This window comes from Prosopis cineraria, unplaced genomic scaffold (assembly GCF_029017545.1).
Source record: "Prosopis cineraria cultivar Desert tree isolate PC_DT_omini unplaced genomic scaffold, ASM2901754v1 PC4, whole genome shotgun sequence".
Classification (NCBI taxonomy): domain Eukaryota; kingdom Viridiplantae; phylum Streptophyta; class Magnoliopsida; order Fabales; family Fabaceae; genus Prosopis; species Prosopis cineraria.
This window is the reverse complement of record NW_026555335.1, coordinates 37275172-37293102: the sequence shown is the minus strand read 5'-3', so window position 1 is coordinate 37293102 and position 17931 is coordinate 37275172. Positions and strand designations below refer to the sequence as shown.

Genomic DNA, 17931 nt, shown 5'->3' with positions numbered 1-17931 from the left:
GCTTGACATAATTGAACTGGGAAAGCTATCTTGCTATTGGAACCTGACTGGAAATGGTGCTTTTACTGTTAAATCAACATATATTACTTGTCAATGTATTGATTGGAATTCGATTGATAAAATCTGGTCCAAGGTTTGAAAACTACCTGTGGCTTAACGGATCCATACTTTTGCGTGGTTAATGACCATAGGTAAACTCCTTACCAACTGAGAAAGATGTAGATGATAGATGACAGATGACCCTACTTGCTTCCTTTGCCATTCTCATGTTGAAACTATGGATCATGTACTTAGTGCCCCTTTACTACCATCGTTTGGTAGAAAGTTTTGCCATCTGATTTACTACTTGATTTTTATGGGAGATGATTCCATGGTTCACTAGTCAATTACTTAATCCCCGATTGAATATTTCCTGAAAGATTGGCCTTAACACCACTTGTTGGAAACTTTAGAACATCAGAAATCATAGTCTCTTCACAGATGAAACCTTTGCTGTGGACTGTGTTCTTTTCCATATTAGAGCTATTATTAATCATACTCATATATATGTCTTTCTTCCCTTAGATCAGTGATGTAATGCTTTCTTGCTGTAACTGTTTGCATAACTCTGCTTCAAGTTAATGATACTTCCCTTTTCACTCAAAAAAAAAAAAAAATCAAGACGTGTAATTAGATTTTCCCAACTCATATAATGTCAGTACCCAAACAAAACACATAATATGAAGTCTTTAAATTTTAAAATATGTTGAACACATTTTAGATTCCACATTACATTCTAATTTTTTTATTATAAATAAGAGTAAAAAAGCAAAAGCCTCATGGTAAAAATAAAAGACAATAAAAACCTCATAGTAAAGAAGATGGATGTGAGATTTATAATAAAAAATGGGAATGAATATTTTGAAATTGACAACTCACAAATATTGTAGATTGGCAGAAATATCTAATTGTCCATATGACTTTTCTTGAAAGTTTATATAGTAATTTTTTAAAAATATATTATAATAAAATTTTAAAAATATGATATAGTAAATGAGAATAAACAATTAACAAAAAATGAGGATAAAAATAATAAAAGCCTTATAATAAAAAGAAGGTAAATGTGAGATTTACAGTACGAAAAAAATAAATAAGAATGGATATTTTGAAATTGACAGTACATAAATTTCATAAAGTTTACTTTTATAAAAAGAAAAAAGCATAAATGGGTAACTCGACCTGGTCTATATACTCAATACAAGACTTCACTAATACGCTTGTTTTGGTTCTATTTATAAAATATCTTTATGATTTTCATATCTTTTTACACTTTTACCCTTATTAAATACTATAAATGCTATTAAATGTTAAAATATTTTATTTTTGAAGTACATATATTTAATATGAGTGAAGTAAGAACTTGTACTTATAAAATCTTCTCTCCTCTCTCTTTATATTATAACTCAGAGTTAATATTCCATATATCCCAGGGACATAAAACCCAGTTTAATTCAAAATACCAAAATCACGATAACAATACACCACGTGTCTGCCAAAATTCTTACAGCCGTCACATAATCACGTATGGCCTACCGTAGGCACCAAATTAAACTATCCAAAACAAGCAATACAAGTGCCAGACCAAAATACTAGTGTGACATCATACAGCCCAATCATATGATCAAAAGAGAAGCAAAACAACAAACAAGAAATGGTGGTGAACTCCCAACCAAAATGTAGACGCCACACGAAAGAAATGCCAGTAAGAGAGCAGCTAGACTTAATTAAATAAATTGAAGTACAAACATCCCAATAATTCTGAGTTGCATGAGCATATGACTGTTTCAATAACTTTATTGTAGGGGCTATGTGAACAATTAACATACGCAATAAATCGATAGTACCCTCAGGCCTCAGCAATAGATATCATACAAGCAAAACTTATCATTTACACAAAAGGGGACTGAAATTTTTCTGTTAGACAAGGACGAGGCTTTTCAGAGGCAAAAAAACTTCATAAGCATCGAGAAAGCTTGACTGTCAAAGCCTATCCGGTTATCTTTTTCCTATCAGCGAATCAAGAAGTGCGGCTTCTTCCTCCTGCTTGTATGACAACACCAAACAGAGAAATTAAAGTTCAAACTCAAACCTTTCTCAAGGAAAAATGTTTGGGTTGGAAGAATGAATCACATACCACCAGGGCATTAAACTCGGTTTCCTCATCTATAGCACTAATGATGGCTGGGTCCTCCAGCAGTTCCTGTTCTCAGATATTTGATGTTAGCAACTTCTAATATTTACAGAAACAGAACTTGTATCTCCCATGCTTTGCATTCGCACTCACATTGACAATTTGACACTAAACCCCTTAAAATGGAAAACAATGGACTTCACATTATGACTCAACACGTAAGCACATTCAAGCAAAACAATTTGGTAGAGAATGAGAATGAACACGATATTATTAAAGTTGACACCTCAGGTAGAAAAACATCAACAAATCTTGATGTGGCATTCTATCCAATCAGAACTTCCAATACATGGAGCATGAAATTGAATTTGAGAAAGAAAACAATGACCAAGTTACATAGTTCAATGAATATATCCACTTACATCATCAGCAATTTGCAACATCCCGTTCTTGTCCTGTAGAAAAGAAGAATAAATTCATTGGGTTATGCTTTGAAAAGGCATGTTTCTCCTGCCAATCAGATGACTTATGGGAATCAAAAAATCTTTAGCAGCATATTGACGATAGCTCTTGGGAAACACTCTCCAGTCAACTATAAAATTTCTTTTATAACGAGAACAATTGTCACAGAAAAGATGGAACGCAGCTGCTTTTGAACCAGTGGATAAATTATTAAAAAAATTTCAAGTCCAGAAGCTCACCTTCACAGCAACAAAAAGAAGCGGATCAGATGGTGTATAAATCATGTAGTGTGCACCATCCTACAACCACAAGACTACAAGTCAATGAGCCAAAAAACCTGATAACTTATTTCTTAGCTCTAATAAGTACTAAATCAGGTCAAAGGTTGCTTCAGCAAATTATCAATAAATAGATAACCAAAAAGCACAATAAATGAATCTTACTAATAATTAAGGCTCTTATTGACATACACGATGAACAAATCATAGGTGAACAAGCAAATTCAGCACTAAAGCAACCACATTAAACCAGCCAACACAAGAGGCTAGCTAATTGGAAACCAAGAGGAGCCTTTGTATGGGTAACAACAACATGATTTTAGAGTACTGCTCCGTCTTGTAGTTACACTAGCACACAATTTTTTTTTTTTTTTATATACCTCAAGTGAATAAGTTTAAATATTTGGGAGCCATTATTCAAAATGATGCCAAAATCAGTGGGGGGTATTTCACATAGGATTCAAACTGGGTGGTTTAATTGGAGAAAAGCTAAAGGAATTATTTGCAACCGTAAAGTGCCTAATAAACTTAAAGGAAAGTTTTATTGTATTGCTATCAGACCGGCCATGTTATATAGTAGTGAATGCTGGGCTCTAACGAGACAGCAAGAGCATAAAATTGGAGTAGCAGAGATGAGAATGTTACGATAAATGTGCGGACATACACATAAAGATAAAATTCAAAATGAGCACGTATGCGAAAAAGTGAGAGTAGCACCTATTGAGGAAAAAATGATAGAAAATCGATTAAGATGGTTTAGGCATGTACAAAGAAGACCATGGGAGGCACTAGTGAAAAGAGTGGAACATATAACTTTGAGCCTGATTAAGAGGGATAGAGGAAGGCCTAAGAGAACACTCTTGGAAGTTGTTGAATGCAATCTCTTAATTAATAATATTCCTAAAAGCTTGATAACTGATAGAGCACAATGACGTCTTGCAATCATGTAGCCGATCTCACCTAGTGGATAAAGGCTTGTTGTTATTGTTGTTGTTGTTGTATTATCTTGTATAATTTTGAGCTCCGTCAAGAAGGTAGAGAAAAACCAAAAAGAAAACTTTTGGAGATTGTTGAGCGAGACCTTTTAATTAATAATATTCCTAAAAACTTATTAAATGATAAAGCACAATGGCGTCATATAATTCATGTAGCCGACCCCACCTAGTAGGATAAGGCTGCTTGTTGTTGTTGTTGTTGTTGATTATCCTATATAACTATAACAAGATAAACTTATCCAAACTCTGGAAAGACATGCAAGAGCAAGGCACCTCTATTGCCTTGCTAATAAACAACCAGAAAAGAAAATATAATCAAGTATAAAAGAACAAAAAAAATGCAATCACATGTTTCAGTAAGTTAAGGCGGTCAAGTCAGGTTACCAGATTGAAGCAAGTAATTTCAACACCTTCAGTCGGCAAACCATCCACTTCTTTACCATCATCTGGAGGAGAAAAAAAAAACTCCCGCATTAACTCTTAGCCAAATATCAAAATTAGTTCTGCAACAGACCTCGATGCTTCAGGGAGAGACAAAATTAAGCAATAACTTGATAATGGCTGACAACAGATTAATTTAGTCTATTAAGTAGACACACATGGTGATGGATAATAAAAAGTGAGAGGCTATAAATACAAAGTTTATGGTCTCCACTTCAAAATCAGAAATATAGAACACAACTTTTGTTTCTCAGTGATATTTGAATTTAACTTTTTCTCCTATTCCTAAGATCATACAGATCACAGAAATTTTAGGTATCATTGAATAAGTAATTTAGTGAAAGGAGCATTGCCTGTGTGAAAATCAAATATGTCCTCTTCAGAGTAGCAAAAACCACCACGTGCTGTATAACAAAATCTGATGGACACAACAGAAATATTTACCAATCAAACACACTAATTAATTTTATGGCTTTCTAGATGATAGTAAAATACAAACGTACCCACTATAAACTAGATACATGTTTATCTTAGCTAGTGCATAAGCAGCAGCAGGAAGAATAGATTCAACTTCCTCATCACTGACCTAAAAACACAGAAGCACAATACGAATTGGTATAAAAAGGTTTGACGAGAAAAATGAGCAAAAGGAATTATCCTTTCTTTTCATAACAAGCCATGAATTATTTTATGTGGATGGGAGACTTCGAGGTCAGTTAGACCTTATAATACAAGGAATGATAGCACATGATAATCTCAGCGTCAGAAATAAGTAACGATTCTGTAAAAAATATATCTTATTGAGTCGCCAGTACTGAATAATAGGAACATCATAAATGTACACAAAAATTAAGACTTCGACTGCATAGCACAAACTTACCGCTGACCATCCCTCAACATTTGTGCTTTTTAATATTTGAACAGGCCTGCAGTAAATTTCCATAGTCCATAGTCAAGAAAATATCGAATGGAATGTTAGATAAGTCATACAAGTCCAGAGATATCAACTTGGAGGGCTTTTTTTTTTTTTTTTTTTGACTTACGTATCAACTGGACAGAGCAACATACATTCATCATCTTGGGAGCTCCTGAACACTCTTCTTATGACACACTCTAAGGGAAAGTTGTTTGCTGGATCAACCTGTTAATGATTTATTCAAAAGTTTAACATATAAGGAGCGCAGTGAGACTCCAACCCCATAAAAAAATAATAATAATGAAAGCATAACTTTCACCCGTTAGCCAAGTGCCAAAAACATCCTAAGGGCACTAATGGTATGACACAAAATTAAGGTTCTTTCAGTTCTCATTTCTAAAATCGAATGCTTTCGCAAAGTAAGATTTTTTTTTTTTTTTTCCTTTGGCATGACAAGGCCATTAACTATCAATCACCAAACTTTAATGTGATGAGAAATTTTGAGCCACGATCCGGCCACATAAATTTTATTTGCCCAAACTTACTTCCTCTCGTACTCCTTAGCTTAAGGCAAACTATTTATTCTGCAAGATTCGCAACAGAAAACTATAATTCAACATAAAATCATGTAAGTTGCATTAAAAAGAAAAACTCACCAGTGTCGCCAGTCGCTTATTGGAAGCTAGTAGAACCTTGCCTTGATCGTCTACAACAAAACCAACTGGTGGTTTCGGCAGTGAAGTAGGATGGTATGAGAAAGAAGCATTGGAGCTTGAACTGCAACTAGAAGGCCCATTTTCAACGACGCTAAAATCATTCACATTTTCAACATCACTCAAATCCAAAGCCCGGGAATCACCAACCCCATCCTTGCCTTTCTTCCTCTTCTTCTTATTGCCCGTCGAAGATGAACGCTTCTTCACCGGTTCCGTCTGCGACTTCGCGGTACAGAATATAATAACCCGAACTCTACTTGGATTGAAATTAGGAGTCGGAAATGAGATTGAAACCGGAGACAAAAGTAACGGTTGCTTGAGGTGAGGGCATATTTGGGAAAAGCACTGGGATTTCATCGATGAAATTGGTAGCGCCATTATGGCTCGCCCTATTATCTCTGCAGCTCCTCCTCCTTCTACGTCTTCTTTAATTCGCTTGCTTGTGGACCATGTTCTTGCCGTTGGCGGCAGAAAGATCTGAACGGTGCTTCTTGCTACACTCTGGTTATTTCGTTATCTATCTATGGTTATTTGATCAACGGTTTTTCTTTTTTATATAAGATCCTACGGCATCCATGATATCTGCTTCACTGCTTGCTTGTTCGTTTAATTTTTCTCTTATTAACTTGTTTTAATTTGATTCTTTTTAATCGTTAATCTTTTACTTATTTATGATTTTTAATATTTGTCAATAATATTTTAAAATACTGAAAACTTATTTGAAAAGAAGAAGAAGAAGAAGTAAAGATTGGGATTCTGAACCAATCAAAATCAAATTTAGTGAGACGTTTAATGGGCTTAGTTGTCCATGTTACTTGGTACGGGTTTAGATTGGGCTTTTAAATTGGGCCAACCCCACCAAACTCATACAGCTATCCAGTCGTTCCATTGAGTCTCCGATTTCTGCAGACCATTGGTTTGAGGGGAAATTGCTAAGGACCAAGATTAATTTATTTGAGAAAAAGGCCCAAGGTCCTTCAAGTGAATTAAGATTACAACCTTAATTCATTTGGTGTGTGTTTGGTTTTCTGTTTGTATTTGATAAAAGTTCATTTGAAAATCCAACCATTTGTTAGATTTGACAAAAACAAATATCAAATGCAGTTTGAATGTATTTTTAAGATTATCCAAGCAGACATTTAACCTTAATTCATTCCAAGAACTTTGGACCTTTTTCTCATATACCTTTACTTCGTAGTCCGTCTTACTAATTCTCTTGTAGTTTCAGGATAGAAGATGCATGTAGATATCACATATTTAGCTACTGGAACTAAAATTTCCACATAATTCCATTTTGTGCCCAAATGTAGAAGATGTCATTGAAAGGGATATTCTATTTACAATCTGGCAATATTTAAATTTGATCCAATGGCATCAGATATGAGATGTTGTATTATATATATAATCCACAAAATAATGTATTCTTGAAAATTTTTAATTAGTATCTAATCAAATTAAATCTAAAAAATAGAGACGTCAAGAATAATAAGTCATAACCTATTATATGAGATCGGGTGTATGAATCTCAGGATCACACAACAATAACTCGTTTCTGTATTTCCTTTGCTGATATTAGAGAAACAAAAACAAGTAAAAGAAATAAACTTGTTTGGGGGACAAGGATGAATTGTGATTGTGGGGCATGAGAAGCATGTGGGCTGGTGGGTTTACAGAGAAGACGCTCATCACTTTATTTGGCTCTCTGATGATCTCATCTTCAAGGCATGCGCTGTGAGACAAGTGTTTTTCACAAGGCAGTTACCCGACAGCTTTATGTTAAATTATATATATGTATATGTAGATCTCTTGTAAGCGATTCACACGTGGAACACAAGAAATACAAAATCCTACCAATAAATATTAGGTCAAGCGTTACGAGATTATTTTTTAGTACAGAGTATAGTAATTCAGCAAGCTTTATAAAAAGAAAAGAAAAGATCATGTTAGGATAGAGATTTTTCCTAATAGGGCCCAGCTCGACTAGGATTCAAAATGATTGATAGTATATGTTAGGGATGTTCACGGGATGTAATGGGATTGGAACACTCTCGTCCCGTGTCCCGTCCTAAAAAAAAAATTAAGACTGAATTTTGGTCTCGTGTCCCATCCCGTCCCAAAAGTCGTCCCATCTCGTTAAGAGTCGAGACGGGATCGGGACAAGATTAGGACGTCCCGCCGTCTCGATAAATGAAATAATATCGAAAAAAGATCTGGATAATAACGTTTATTAAAATTTTAAATTATATAATTTATTAAGTTTAAAATCAAAACAACACAAGTACATAAATGACAATAATTTAAAATTAATTATTGAATTATATTAATCACAACTACACATTATAATAACAAATACAGGTAATCTTTATGTTATAAGATTGACAACAACAGGCAAGTCAAATACAATATTAAATCATTGTTCTTCTACTTTAGTGAAGATGTGCTAAGCTAATTACTCTTCTAAAAATAAAGCAAGAAATATATTATAAATAAAAGTTATTAAATAGATAGATATAAAAATAAATTATATTAATATAATTAATATACTATAAAGGAAGATATCGCCATGTTTACTCCATGCCATTAAAATTATCAATATAAAAAAACTTTAGTTTTAAATAAGAATTATAAGTATTAAATTATAATTGATATAATTAATATAAGTATAAATTATATTAATATAATTAATATAATTAAAATAAAAAATAATATACATAATATTCGGGACGGGACGGGACGTCCCGATGGTAATCCCATGTCCCATCCCGTCCTGTCCCGATCCCCTTTCCTGTCCCGTCCTGTAAAGTCCCATCCCGATTATTTTCGGGTTGGGACAAAATCTGTTTCGATATGATCGAGATGATACCAGATCAATCGGGACGAGTCCAGACTGAACACCCCTAATATATGTTTTTTCTTCACAAATAATTGTTGATAGTATTGAATATTAAATATTATAAATAAAAAAAATCCAATGCAAGCACAAAGTGGAAAAGAACTATTATTGTTTTGGTGCACATTAATTACTTTGTTCCTGCGATTAATTCAATCTTCAAAGATATCCTCATAAATGTGTTTCAAATCAGTTACCTATTTTATTATTTTATGTTTTGCATGAAATCTAAAATGAATCATATTATTTACGTAGAATTAGAAATACGAGTCCGATGTGTTAGATTACTCTTTTAAAGTCATTTTTTAAGAGTTTAATTTTAAAATTTAGGATTTTTTTTATAAATTAATAAAGAGCCTTTGAGGCCAATCATTTTAAGCATGAAATAAGTTTAAATTCAAGTTACTTATTTTAATCCCAAAATATTTTGATACCTTATATCTTTAAATTAAATTTGTTCTTCAAAATTAGAATTTGTATTACTTATTTTAAATTTTATAATGTTTTAGTTTGTACTTTGGAACGTAGATACATGTAATATTAGAATGACCAATTTATTTTAAAAAATAAATTTTAAACAGTGGGTGTTCAAACCCGGCCTCGAGTTTGATCAATAAAGGGCTTCTTGTCTGACCCCATATTAACTAGGTCCATTTGTTTCTCAAAAACTCTATATTTGTCATTTATAGATAGAATTTTCTATAAATTCAATCTAATATATATATTTTTTATCAGCAATAATATATATTAATATCATACTCCCTCCTACCTTTTAATATAAAATAAAGTTAACCAACTTTACTTCACTTCATGCTTATTTTAAGAAATTATAATTATATCTTTAAAATTATTTAAAAAATATGTAACTTTTTAATTTTATCATTCTTTACAATTAATAACTATAGTAAATTGTTGTCTAAAGATTCAAAGTAAAGGATAAAATGAAAAAAAGCATTAATCACTTTTAACTTCGTTTTATATTAAGAACTAAAAGCTTTCATGGTTTAAAGAAAACATTATTGATTGAAAAATATGATTATGACAAATAACATTTGAATTTTTTACATTTATTTAAATTTAAGATTAAATATTAATTTGGACCATGAACTAGAGATCCAAGGGCAATTTAAACTTTAAACTTTAAAAAGGTACATTTTGAACCTTAAATAATTAAAGTTGGAGCAATTTTACCTCTACCATTAACTTTCAACAAATGTCCATCAAATTCATTTGAAAAAAATTATACTTTAGGCCTCAATTTAATAAATATTTGTTTAGGGTTTAAAATACACCTTTTTAAAAGTTTAAGATTTAAATCGCCTCAAGACCTATAGTTTGGGGTCCAAATTGTATATTAACCCTTAATAATGTTACAAATTTCCACGAATATGAGAAGAAAGAATTAAAAAAGGTAAGTAATAATGACGATAATAATAATGATAAAACTATATAAAAGAAAATTGTAAATTATAATAATGAGTAAAGAAGTTTTTGATAAGCACTGTAACATTCTCAATTGTATTGGGCCGTAGATTGTTGTTAGGCACTTTACAGGGCATGATTAAATATTGGGTATAAAATAGTTAAAAAAAATTTGTGTGTGTATATAAAATAAGTGATAATTAAAGTAATTAAATTTAACAAATGTTTGAAACTAAATAATAATTGAAATCATAGTAGTCAGATAATTTTGTTAAGTTTTATTATATATCTTACCATTTTAAAATTTTCTTCATATAAATATTTATTTAAATAATGATAACCATAATAAAAAAAATTATTATAAGTTTAAAATTATAACCTAATGAAAACCCTACCCCTCTGATCATTCATTTTTCTTACCCCTTCACGCAGCCGCTGACCGCTCTCCTGCAATTAACTCTTCCAGTTTCTCCTTTATCCCCTAATCGGTTTCTCTTCTGGAGGCGTCACTTAGGTATACATTCATATATGCTATATAAACACCTATAAAGCTGTTAACAATTGTCCTTTTCCCTGAAAAGTTGTCATTCTTTTTCTTCCCTTAGTGATTTGTTTGCATCAAGCCTTGTTGCTCGCATGCCTAGGAAGATAATAACAACAATAGTTTTTCAATTTGCTTTATCCTTTGGTCGCACGCACAGGAACTAAATCCTCCTCTTTTCAATCTCTCTCTATATATGTATATATAACCTAATAAAATAATAGTTTAAATGATTTCATATACATATGAGTAGAGTTGTGCAAACGAGTTGTGAGCCAGCCTGTGAGTTAACCCGCACAGGTTAACGCATTAGCTGGTTGGGCTGGCCTATTAAAATAAACGAGTTAGAAAAACCCAATTCAATCTAACTTGTACATTGACGGGTTAGCGAGCCTGTAGACTAGCTCGCAAAATATAATTTTATTTCTTAAAATTATAATTAACACATCATATATATAGATAATGATTTTTTTCATATTAATTTTTAAAATAAAATTTAAATTTAAATTTAAATTATTTTTATCAATGAATTTATATTTGTAATTTCAATCAATAAATCTTATGAGATTGACAAATAATATATATTCAAAATATTTCTATAAAAATTAATAAATAATTGATTTACAAACTATAATAAAAATTTTATTTGTAAATTGTAAGAAAGATTTATATTATCTTTCAAATATAAAGAACATGATTGAGACTCATAAATTATAAATTTAAAAAATATAGTCATTATTGTAAATTTATAAAAAGATATATTATGATTGAAAAAATAAATTATTTTTTAAAAAAATAGGCTAACCTACGGGTCAACCCGTTTAGCCTGTGGGCTAGCTCGTTTTAACCTGTTATTTTTATGGGTTGAGCTAGTCTAGCCCGTTTTAAAAAATAGGCTAATTTTTTCAATCCAACCCATCAAAATTTGCAGGTTGAATGGGCTAATATACTGACTCAATCTGTTTTCTCGGCTCTATATATGAGAGAGGACGTGAGAGCATACATACACATATATATATAAATATATAACTAAAGCCTATCTTCTTTCCTTATATGTATGACCTAACAAAACACATATATGTTAGCCTTTTGATGCCTATTATAGTTGCGCGCGCGCGCACAATATATAAGCATATTATTATTACGTATTTAAAATAGTAGTATAATAAATTATATATAAGAAATTATAAAATAATAATTTAGATTAACACTTGAGACGTATAAGTTTAGAAACGTGTATAATTGAATTTTGACATGAAACTTGAGTATTAACAAATTAACTAAATTATAGAGTGATGTGAATTTTAAAGAAAAATACTAGGCCCTCATGGATAGCACTAAGGTTTATAATCATTTTAGAGTAAACTTAGGATAGCTATAGAAAATTTTTAGTAACTTTAAATTCTTTATTAATATCATGTAATTTCTGTAGACTCTCATTGAGAGCTCTCCTTGCTTGGTTTTACTACATGGTTGCGTGCACTTAAGGCGAACAAGTAACTCGGGGTTTTTCTATAGATGTGCAAGCTGTGTGTTTGATAACGAATGCATATGATCATAAATTTAATTGTAGAAAATTTATAATCCTGTCAAGTATGCTTGTAACTCGATTACATATTATTACTGTTTCTTTTCAAGCATGTTTATAAATGCAGATTAATGAATTTTATTTGATGAAAATGGTATGTATAATTTAATAGTGGTTTATTTCTTTCAAGCATGCTTGCACGTTGAGTTAATTGAATGAGATAAGTCTATTCCTTTTTAAGCATGCTTGTACACAATGTAAGTGTTGTTATGTGCAGTATGCATTAGGGGATGGGTTGATGAGGAGATGACGATGTTGATACATATATGATTCAATAACCACATGGTTAGCCTCTATTGCATGCACAATGGTTGACCTTTTGTTTAAAAAAGCCTCATTCTTCAATACTTACCTTGCCAGGTTTGTAAAGGGAAAATGTGAGATAGTGACACCTTTTAGTTTGGGTTTTTCAATGAGAGGAGCCATAATCTGGGCTTGAGCTCTGTATCTTTGGTCGAGTACATCTCAAGTACTAGAAAAGCTTGATCAGTCCAATGTGTGGGCCAGACCATATTTAAGCCTATGGTTCCAATCAGCGAAATAAGGATGGATGGAGTAATAAGGGAGATTTTTGGTACTGTATATTGACATGTTATAAGCTGTATGGTGTGAAATTTTTATATTATCACTAAATGATTTTTATGAATTCACTTGTATATTGATTGTATAATTGTATAATTATAGTTTGCGCATGCATGGTTAAACTTTGAGTTATTAAGACGCCAGTGCTCACCCCTTCTTTAACATTTTTCAGGAGAGAGCCTAAGTAAGAATTAAGGGAAGGCACTGGAGGAATGAGACCTTAGCTCTCGTACACCTTGCAGCACATTGCGTGATTATATTTACTTTTTGCCATGACTATAGGACCTTTTGTCATGTTTAGACCATATTTCTTTCGTTATATTTGCTTTTAGTTATTGGATAGTAGTCTACCATAAACTGGCTTAAATTAAAATTTTTAAAATTTGATTATATGTTAAATTATGATGTCACAAAAAAAGTATGCTTTGAATTAAATAGAGTGTAGCCTTTGTTCTTTAATAATTGTTTGTTAAGTGTCTAGATAATAGGACAGGGTGTTACAGGCAGGGGCGGAACCAAACTTGAAATCTGAGGGGGGCCAAGTTTTTTAATTTAATAAATATTACTAATTTAAGTAATTTAAAACTAACTAATTAAATAATAATAATAATAATTTTTTAAAATATTTAAACTTATATGGACAAATTTTTTTAATTAAAATCAGATGATTTTTTAAGCTACGACTTTTACCTATATAACTATCTCTTGTTATTGATTTTTTTACTTTTTTAAATTTAAAATCTAAATTTTCTGATTTGATTGAAGAAATTGCATTAAGTCTATAACTTTAAGTACCTAATTTTTTTTTTATAACCAAAGTAGGTGGTGGTGTTTTTTTTTTAATATATGGTTGGTGTTTTACTTCATATAGACATGGAAGGGGTGAGAACTCTTGGCCCCCTCATGCTACACATAGTTCCATCCCTGTTGGTGGATATAAATGAGATGATGTCAAGTTGACTATTTTTATTTTTGTTAGGTAAGGTTTTGATAGGTAATTAGTGATAATAATAGGAGCGTAACATAATCTTTCATTATAAGCACACTTTTATATTTTTTTCTATTTGGTCTTTGACGTAATGGAATCTCATAATAATTTTGGTCAAAAAAATTATCATTTTTTGTTAAGAAAAAATTTAAAATAGATTCCTCTTCATACACTTTTTTCTCTGTCTCCTTATTTATCATAAAGGTATTTTCTTTTGTTTTATAAATTTTTACCCTCACCAATCAATTCAAACTAAAAAACTTATACACTTCTTTAATTTTTTTAAAAATTGAAATAATATGTAAAATATACTTTTTTTGATTACTGTTGAATTATTATTGATTAGAGTATATTTTTAAAAATACAAAATAGTTAATATGCAATTTTGACCTTGAATTATAGGTTCAAGGGCTATTTGAACTCTAAACTTTTAAAAAAGTACATTCTAAATATTAAACAATTAAAGTTGAGACAATTTGACCTTTATCATTAACTCTCAACAAACTTCTATCATATTGGTGCCTAAAGTGTAATTTTCTCCAAATGAATTTGACGGACGTTTGTTGAGAGTTAATGGTAGGGGTCAAATTGCTTCAACTTTAACTGTTTAGGGTTCATAATGCACCTTTTCAAAGCTTAGGATTTAAATCGTTCCTGAACCTATAGTTCATGGTCCAAATTGATATTCAACCGTTAAATTTATGGGTGAGAAGTTTAAAAATAGAAGGTAAGAGAAAGGAAAATACTATACCCATCTTAAGAGGTTGTGAATACTAATGCTCTTTAAATTGAACACCTTTTAATTTTTAGATATTTCCTAACATGTTTGTAGAAATATTTTGCATGGACTTAGTGCATTATGTTATTTATAATCTATTTAATAAAAATATGCCATATTAGCACCAATTCAATTAATAATTTCTTATATGTTATTATTTTTAATAGTTTTATTTTTGAAATTTTTTTTCATTTTTTTCTTTCTATTATGGTCATGGACAAAATAAATTTATATTTACAACTATATAAATGGATAATATATTTTTATTGAACAGATTATAAATGATATGGTGTATTGAATTTATATAATAAATTATCAACGTTTACGTTAGTGGATGCCTTGCTTGATAAGATTGCATCTCTCTCACGGATCATTTATTTGCACCCAAATGTGCTCGTGATATTATATTAATCTTTCTTTAGGAAAATGGTGCATCGCAATAATTAGGCAAAAAAGTAATATAATAATCACATGTTGGAACGTCGTGGTCAATAGGGGCAAGATTGCAGCATCTAGAAAAGCAGTTAATTGGGAGAAAAGTAGGCAATAATCAAGCATCAAGCCTGCTTTTAATTTTGACGGCCTAGCCATAGCTTGAACTGATGATTAATCCTCTAATTTATAAATTATAATTAAGCAGATCGAATTAGTTGGTCAAAACATCATAAGTATCTTGTGCCATTTTCTTATATACCAGCCACTGGTTGCTTTCATATATGTCCCTCATCTCTGCCTTTTCACCTTTTTGCTTCACTTCTAGACAATCATATAAGAAGCATATTGAGATTGAGAGGATCGTTTCAACTTTCAAAGCATATATGACAGGTGTGACCGATAACAGATAGGACAAAAACAGATCAATCGTACAGATATTTATTCCACAGAATTGGATTATTAATTACAAAATTTTACATATACTAATCATTCATATACATGAATTTATACTTTAATCAGTCCCCGTCTTAAACGTTGATGTGATTAGACAACCGTCGCGCATTATTAAATGTGTATATGCGATTTAGATCAGAAAAAAAAATTAACTCACGTATGTGACATGTCACAAGATATGTTAAATTATTTGATAATTAGGTGATCATCATGTACATCCATAATGTATTAATTGCTACATAATTAATGACTCTCTCCGTGGTTGTATATAAAATATTTCTAACATAATTATATAAATTAATAAAAATTAGTTTTTTAATTAAAAATTTAATAATAATTCAATTTTACTCCTAATTATTAAAAATAAAAAACGAATTTTTTTTTAAATAAATTAATAAAAGTTCTTATCTTCTTCTCTTTTCAATTTAATAAAGATATAATAATTTATTTATTAAAAAATATGCTAACAACATTTTATATATAAAGACAGAGGAAGTATATTTGAGCTAAATTCAAGATATAATCAAAAGTTTGATGATAAAGACTAAGCATTAAGTAAAACTATCTATCTATATATATATATATATATATTAAAAGTATCAATTATATATCTATATGTGTGTGCATACATATAGAAATATATCCCCCAAGCGCCAGCAACCTCTCTCGTAGAACACGGAACTAGCATTAATTAATAAACTAATGTGAATATAGTTGAGGGTTTGAATCTTAACTTTAATGTATTTAATAATGTAATTGAAAGATGTTTACTCATTATTTTTATTTTGAGGGAGATCTTTTTTTTCAATCAATAAAGTCTGCTCCTTTCACTAATTAAAAAAACAAAAATCATGGGAACTGCCTTAAAGGCATGAGTCAGGTTGGATTGGATGCTTGATTCTTCATATTTGTATTGATCACCCACTCAGTCTCTAGGTCAAAAGCTTCAATATATTCCCCATCACTTTTTGTGGTTCCTGATCTCTTCCTTTAATCTTCTCATTAAATTCAAAAGAATTCTGAGAAGATGATCGAGGAGAATATAGTAATTTACATATTCGATGTCACGCATACAAATATAATTCGGAATCAAGTAAAAATGTCCCAGTTCCTCCGCACCTGACATTTCATATACTCAATACAAAATACTACATCACGCCATTTTTATTTATAAGATAAAGAGAATTTTTTAATTTTGTATTTATAAGTTATACTATTAAATGTTTATTATAAATTTTTTATTTTATCCTTTATTAAACGTTGGTAAGAAGAAATAAGTTATTAAATAATGTCTATTTAATTAGGATAAAGTTAGAAATTTAAAAAATATCCAGATAGTTAATAAGTTTAAATATTTTTCTTTGTTTCCATGAAATATTTTTAAAATAACTAATAAATAAAACGAGAGGGAGTATCGTGTATCCAAACCCCACACACACTTATAATACAAATCTCACTATTTGACACAAATTTTAATTGAGGGAATTAATTGAGGTGACTCATCTACTATGGCTTATGGAATAAATAAAAAAGAAAAAAATATATGCTTAACCTTATATGTTTAATGTGCTTAATTTTAACTAAATGAAGACATGTATATTTTTTATATATTATTTATTATATAACAAATATTATTATTAATATTATTAACATGTTAAATTCCACTTATTTTGATTTGATTCAATTAATTAAAATATATTAAGTATATAATGTCAAGCACCTAAATCTTGCCCTAAACCAAAAAATAAGAACATGAATGCATTTTTTAATGAATAACAACAGTTAAGTTTCAAAAATTTGAATTAATAACATTTATATCCCAACAAAATTTCTAAAAAAAGGTGCTGCAAATATCGATTCAAATGAGTATAAATTCATAATTTTTAAATACAGATAAAATATTTAAGTTTTAAATGTAATTTTTAGATTGTATATGAGATTTATATTTGTAATTATAAATTGATATTTGCATTTTGCATCTTATTATTTTTAATAATATAATATATTATAGTATAAATGAGCCTTTTTTTTGCTTATTTTATAAAAAATTTATTTTTTGAGTTTTTATGATATTTTTTAAAATTTTTGAAAATAATTTAAATCTAAAAAAAAGCAAAATTTTTATTATTTTAAAAAGTTGTTTTGAGTAATTTTTTAAAATACTCTAACATGATAGATAAAAGAGAATTTTTTAAAAAGGAGAGACATACAAATATATCATAAAAATTTAAAATAATATAGTAATAAATTATTTTTATAAAACAAAAATTAAGGAA

At 30.0% G+C, this 17931-nt stretch overlaps 1 protein-coding gene across 1 annotated transcript; it reads right to left on the bottom strand.

The window, feature by feature from the left end:
- Nucleotides 1-1736: 1736 nt before the first annotated feature.
- LOC129307817 (uncharacterized) lies at nt 1737-6496 on the bottom strand. Its single transcript, XM_054948724.1, has 10 exons — nt 5919-6496; nt 5390-5487; nt 5227-5272; nt 4850-4932; nt 4700-4764; nt 4290-4351; nt 2872-2931; nt 2593-2625; nt 2174-2239; nt 1737-2079 (listed from the first exon to the last, which is right to left on the bottom strand). Exons 1-10 carry the CDS (start codon nt 6354-6356, stop codon nt 2035-2037), a joined length of 996 nt encoding a protein of 331 aa, XP_054804699.1. The 5' UTR covers nt 6357-6496; the 3' UTR covers nt 1737-2034.
- Between the last annotated feature and the right edge of the window lie 11435 nt (nt 6497-17931).

Excerpts from the sequence above, each read along its gene's own strand:
- LOC129307817 (XM_054948724.1), bottom strand. The coding sequence starts at position 6,356 with ATGGCGCTACCAATTTCATCGATGAAATCCCAGTGCTTTTCCCAAATA. Across the intron at positions 5,273-5,389 it reads TTGCTCTGTCCAGTTGATAC|GCCTGTTCAAATATTAAAAA; the intron begins GTAAGTCAAAAA and ends AATTTACTGCAG. Across the intron at positions 2,932-4,289 it reads AAATTACTTGCTTCAATCTG|GATGGTGCACACTACATGAT; the intron begins GTAACCTGACTT and ends TTGTGGTTGTAG.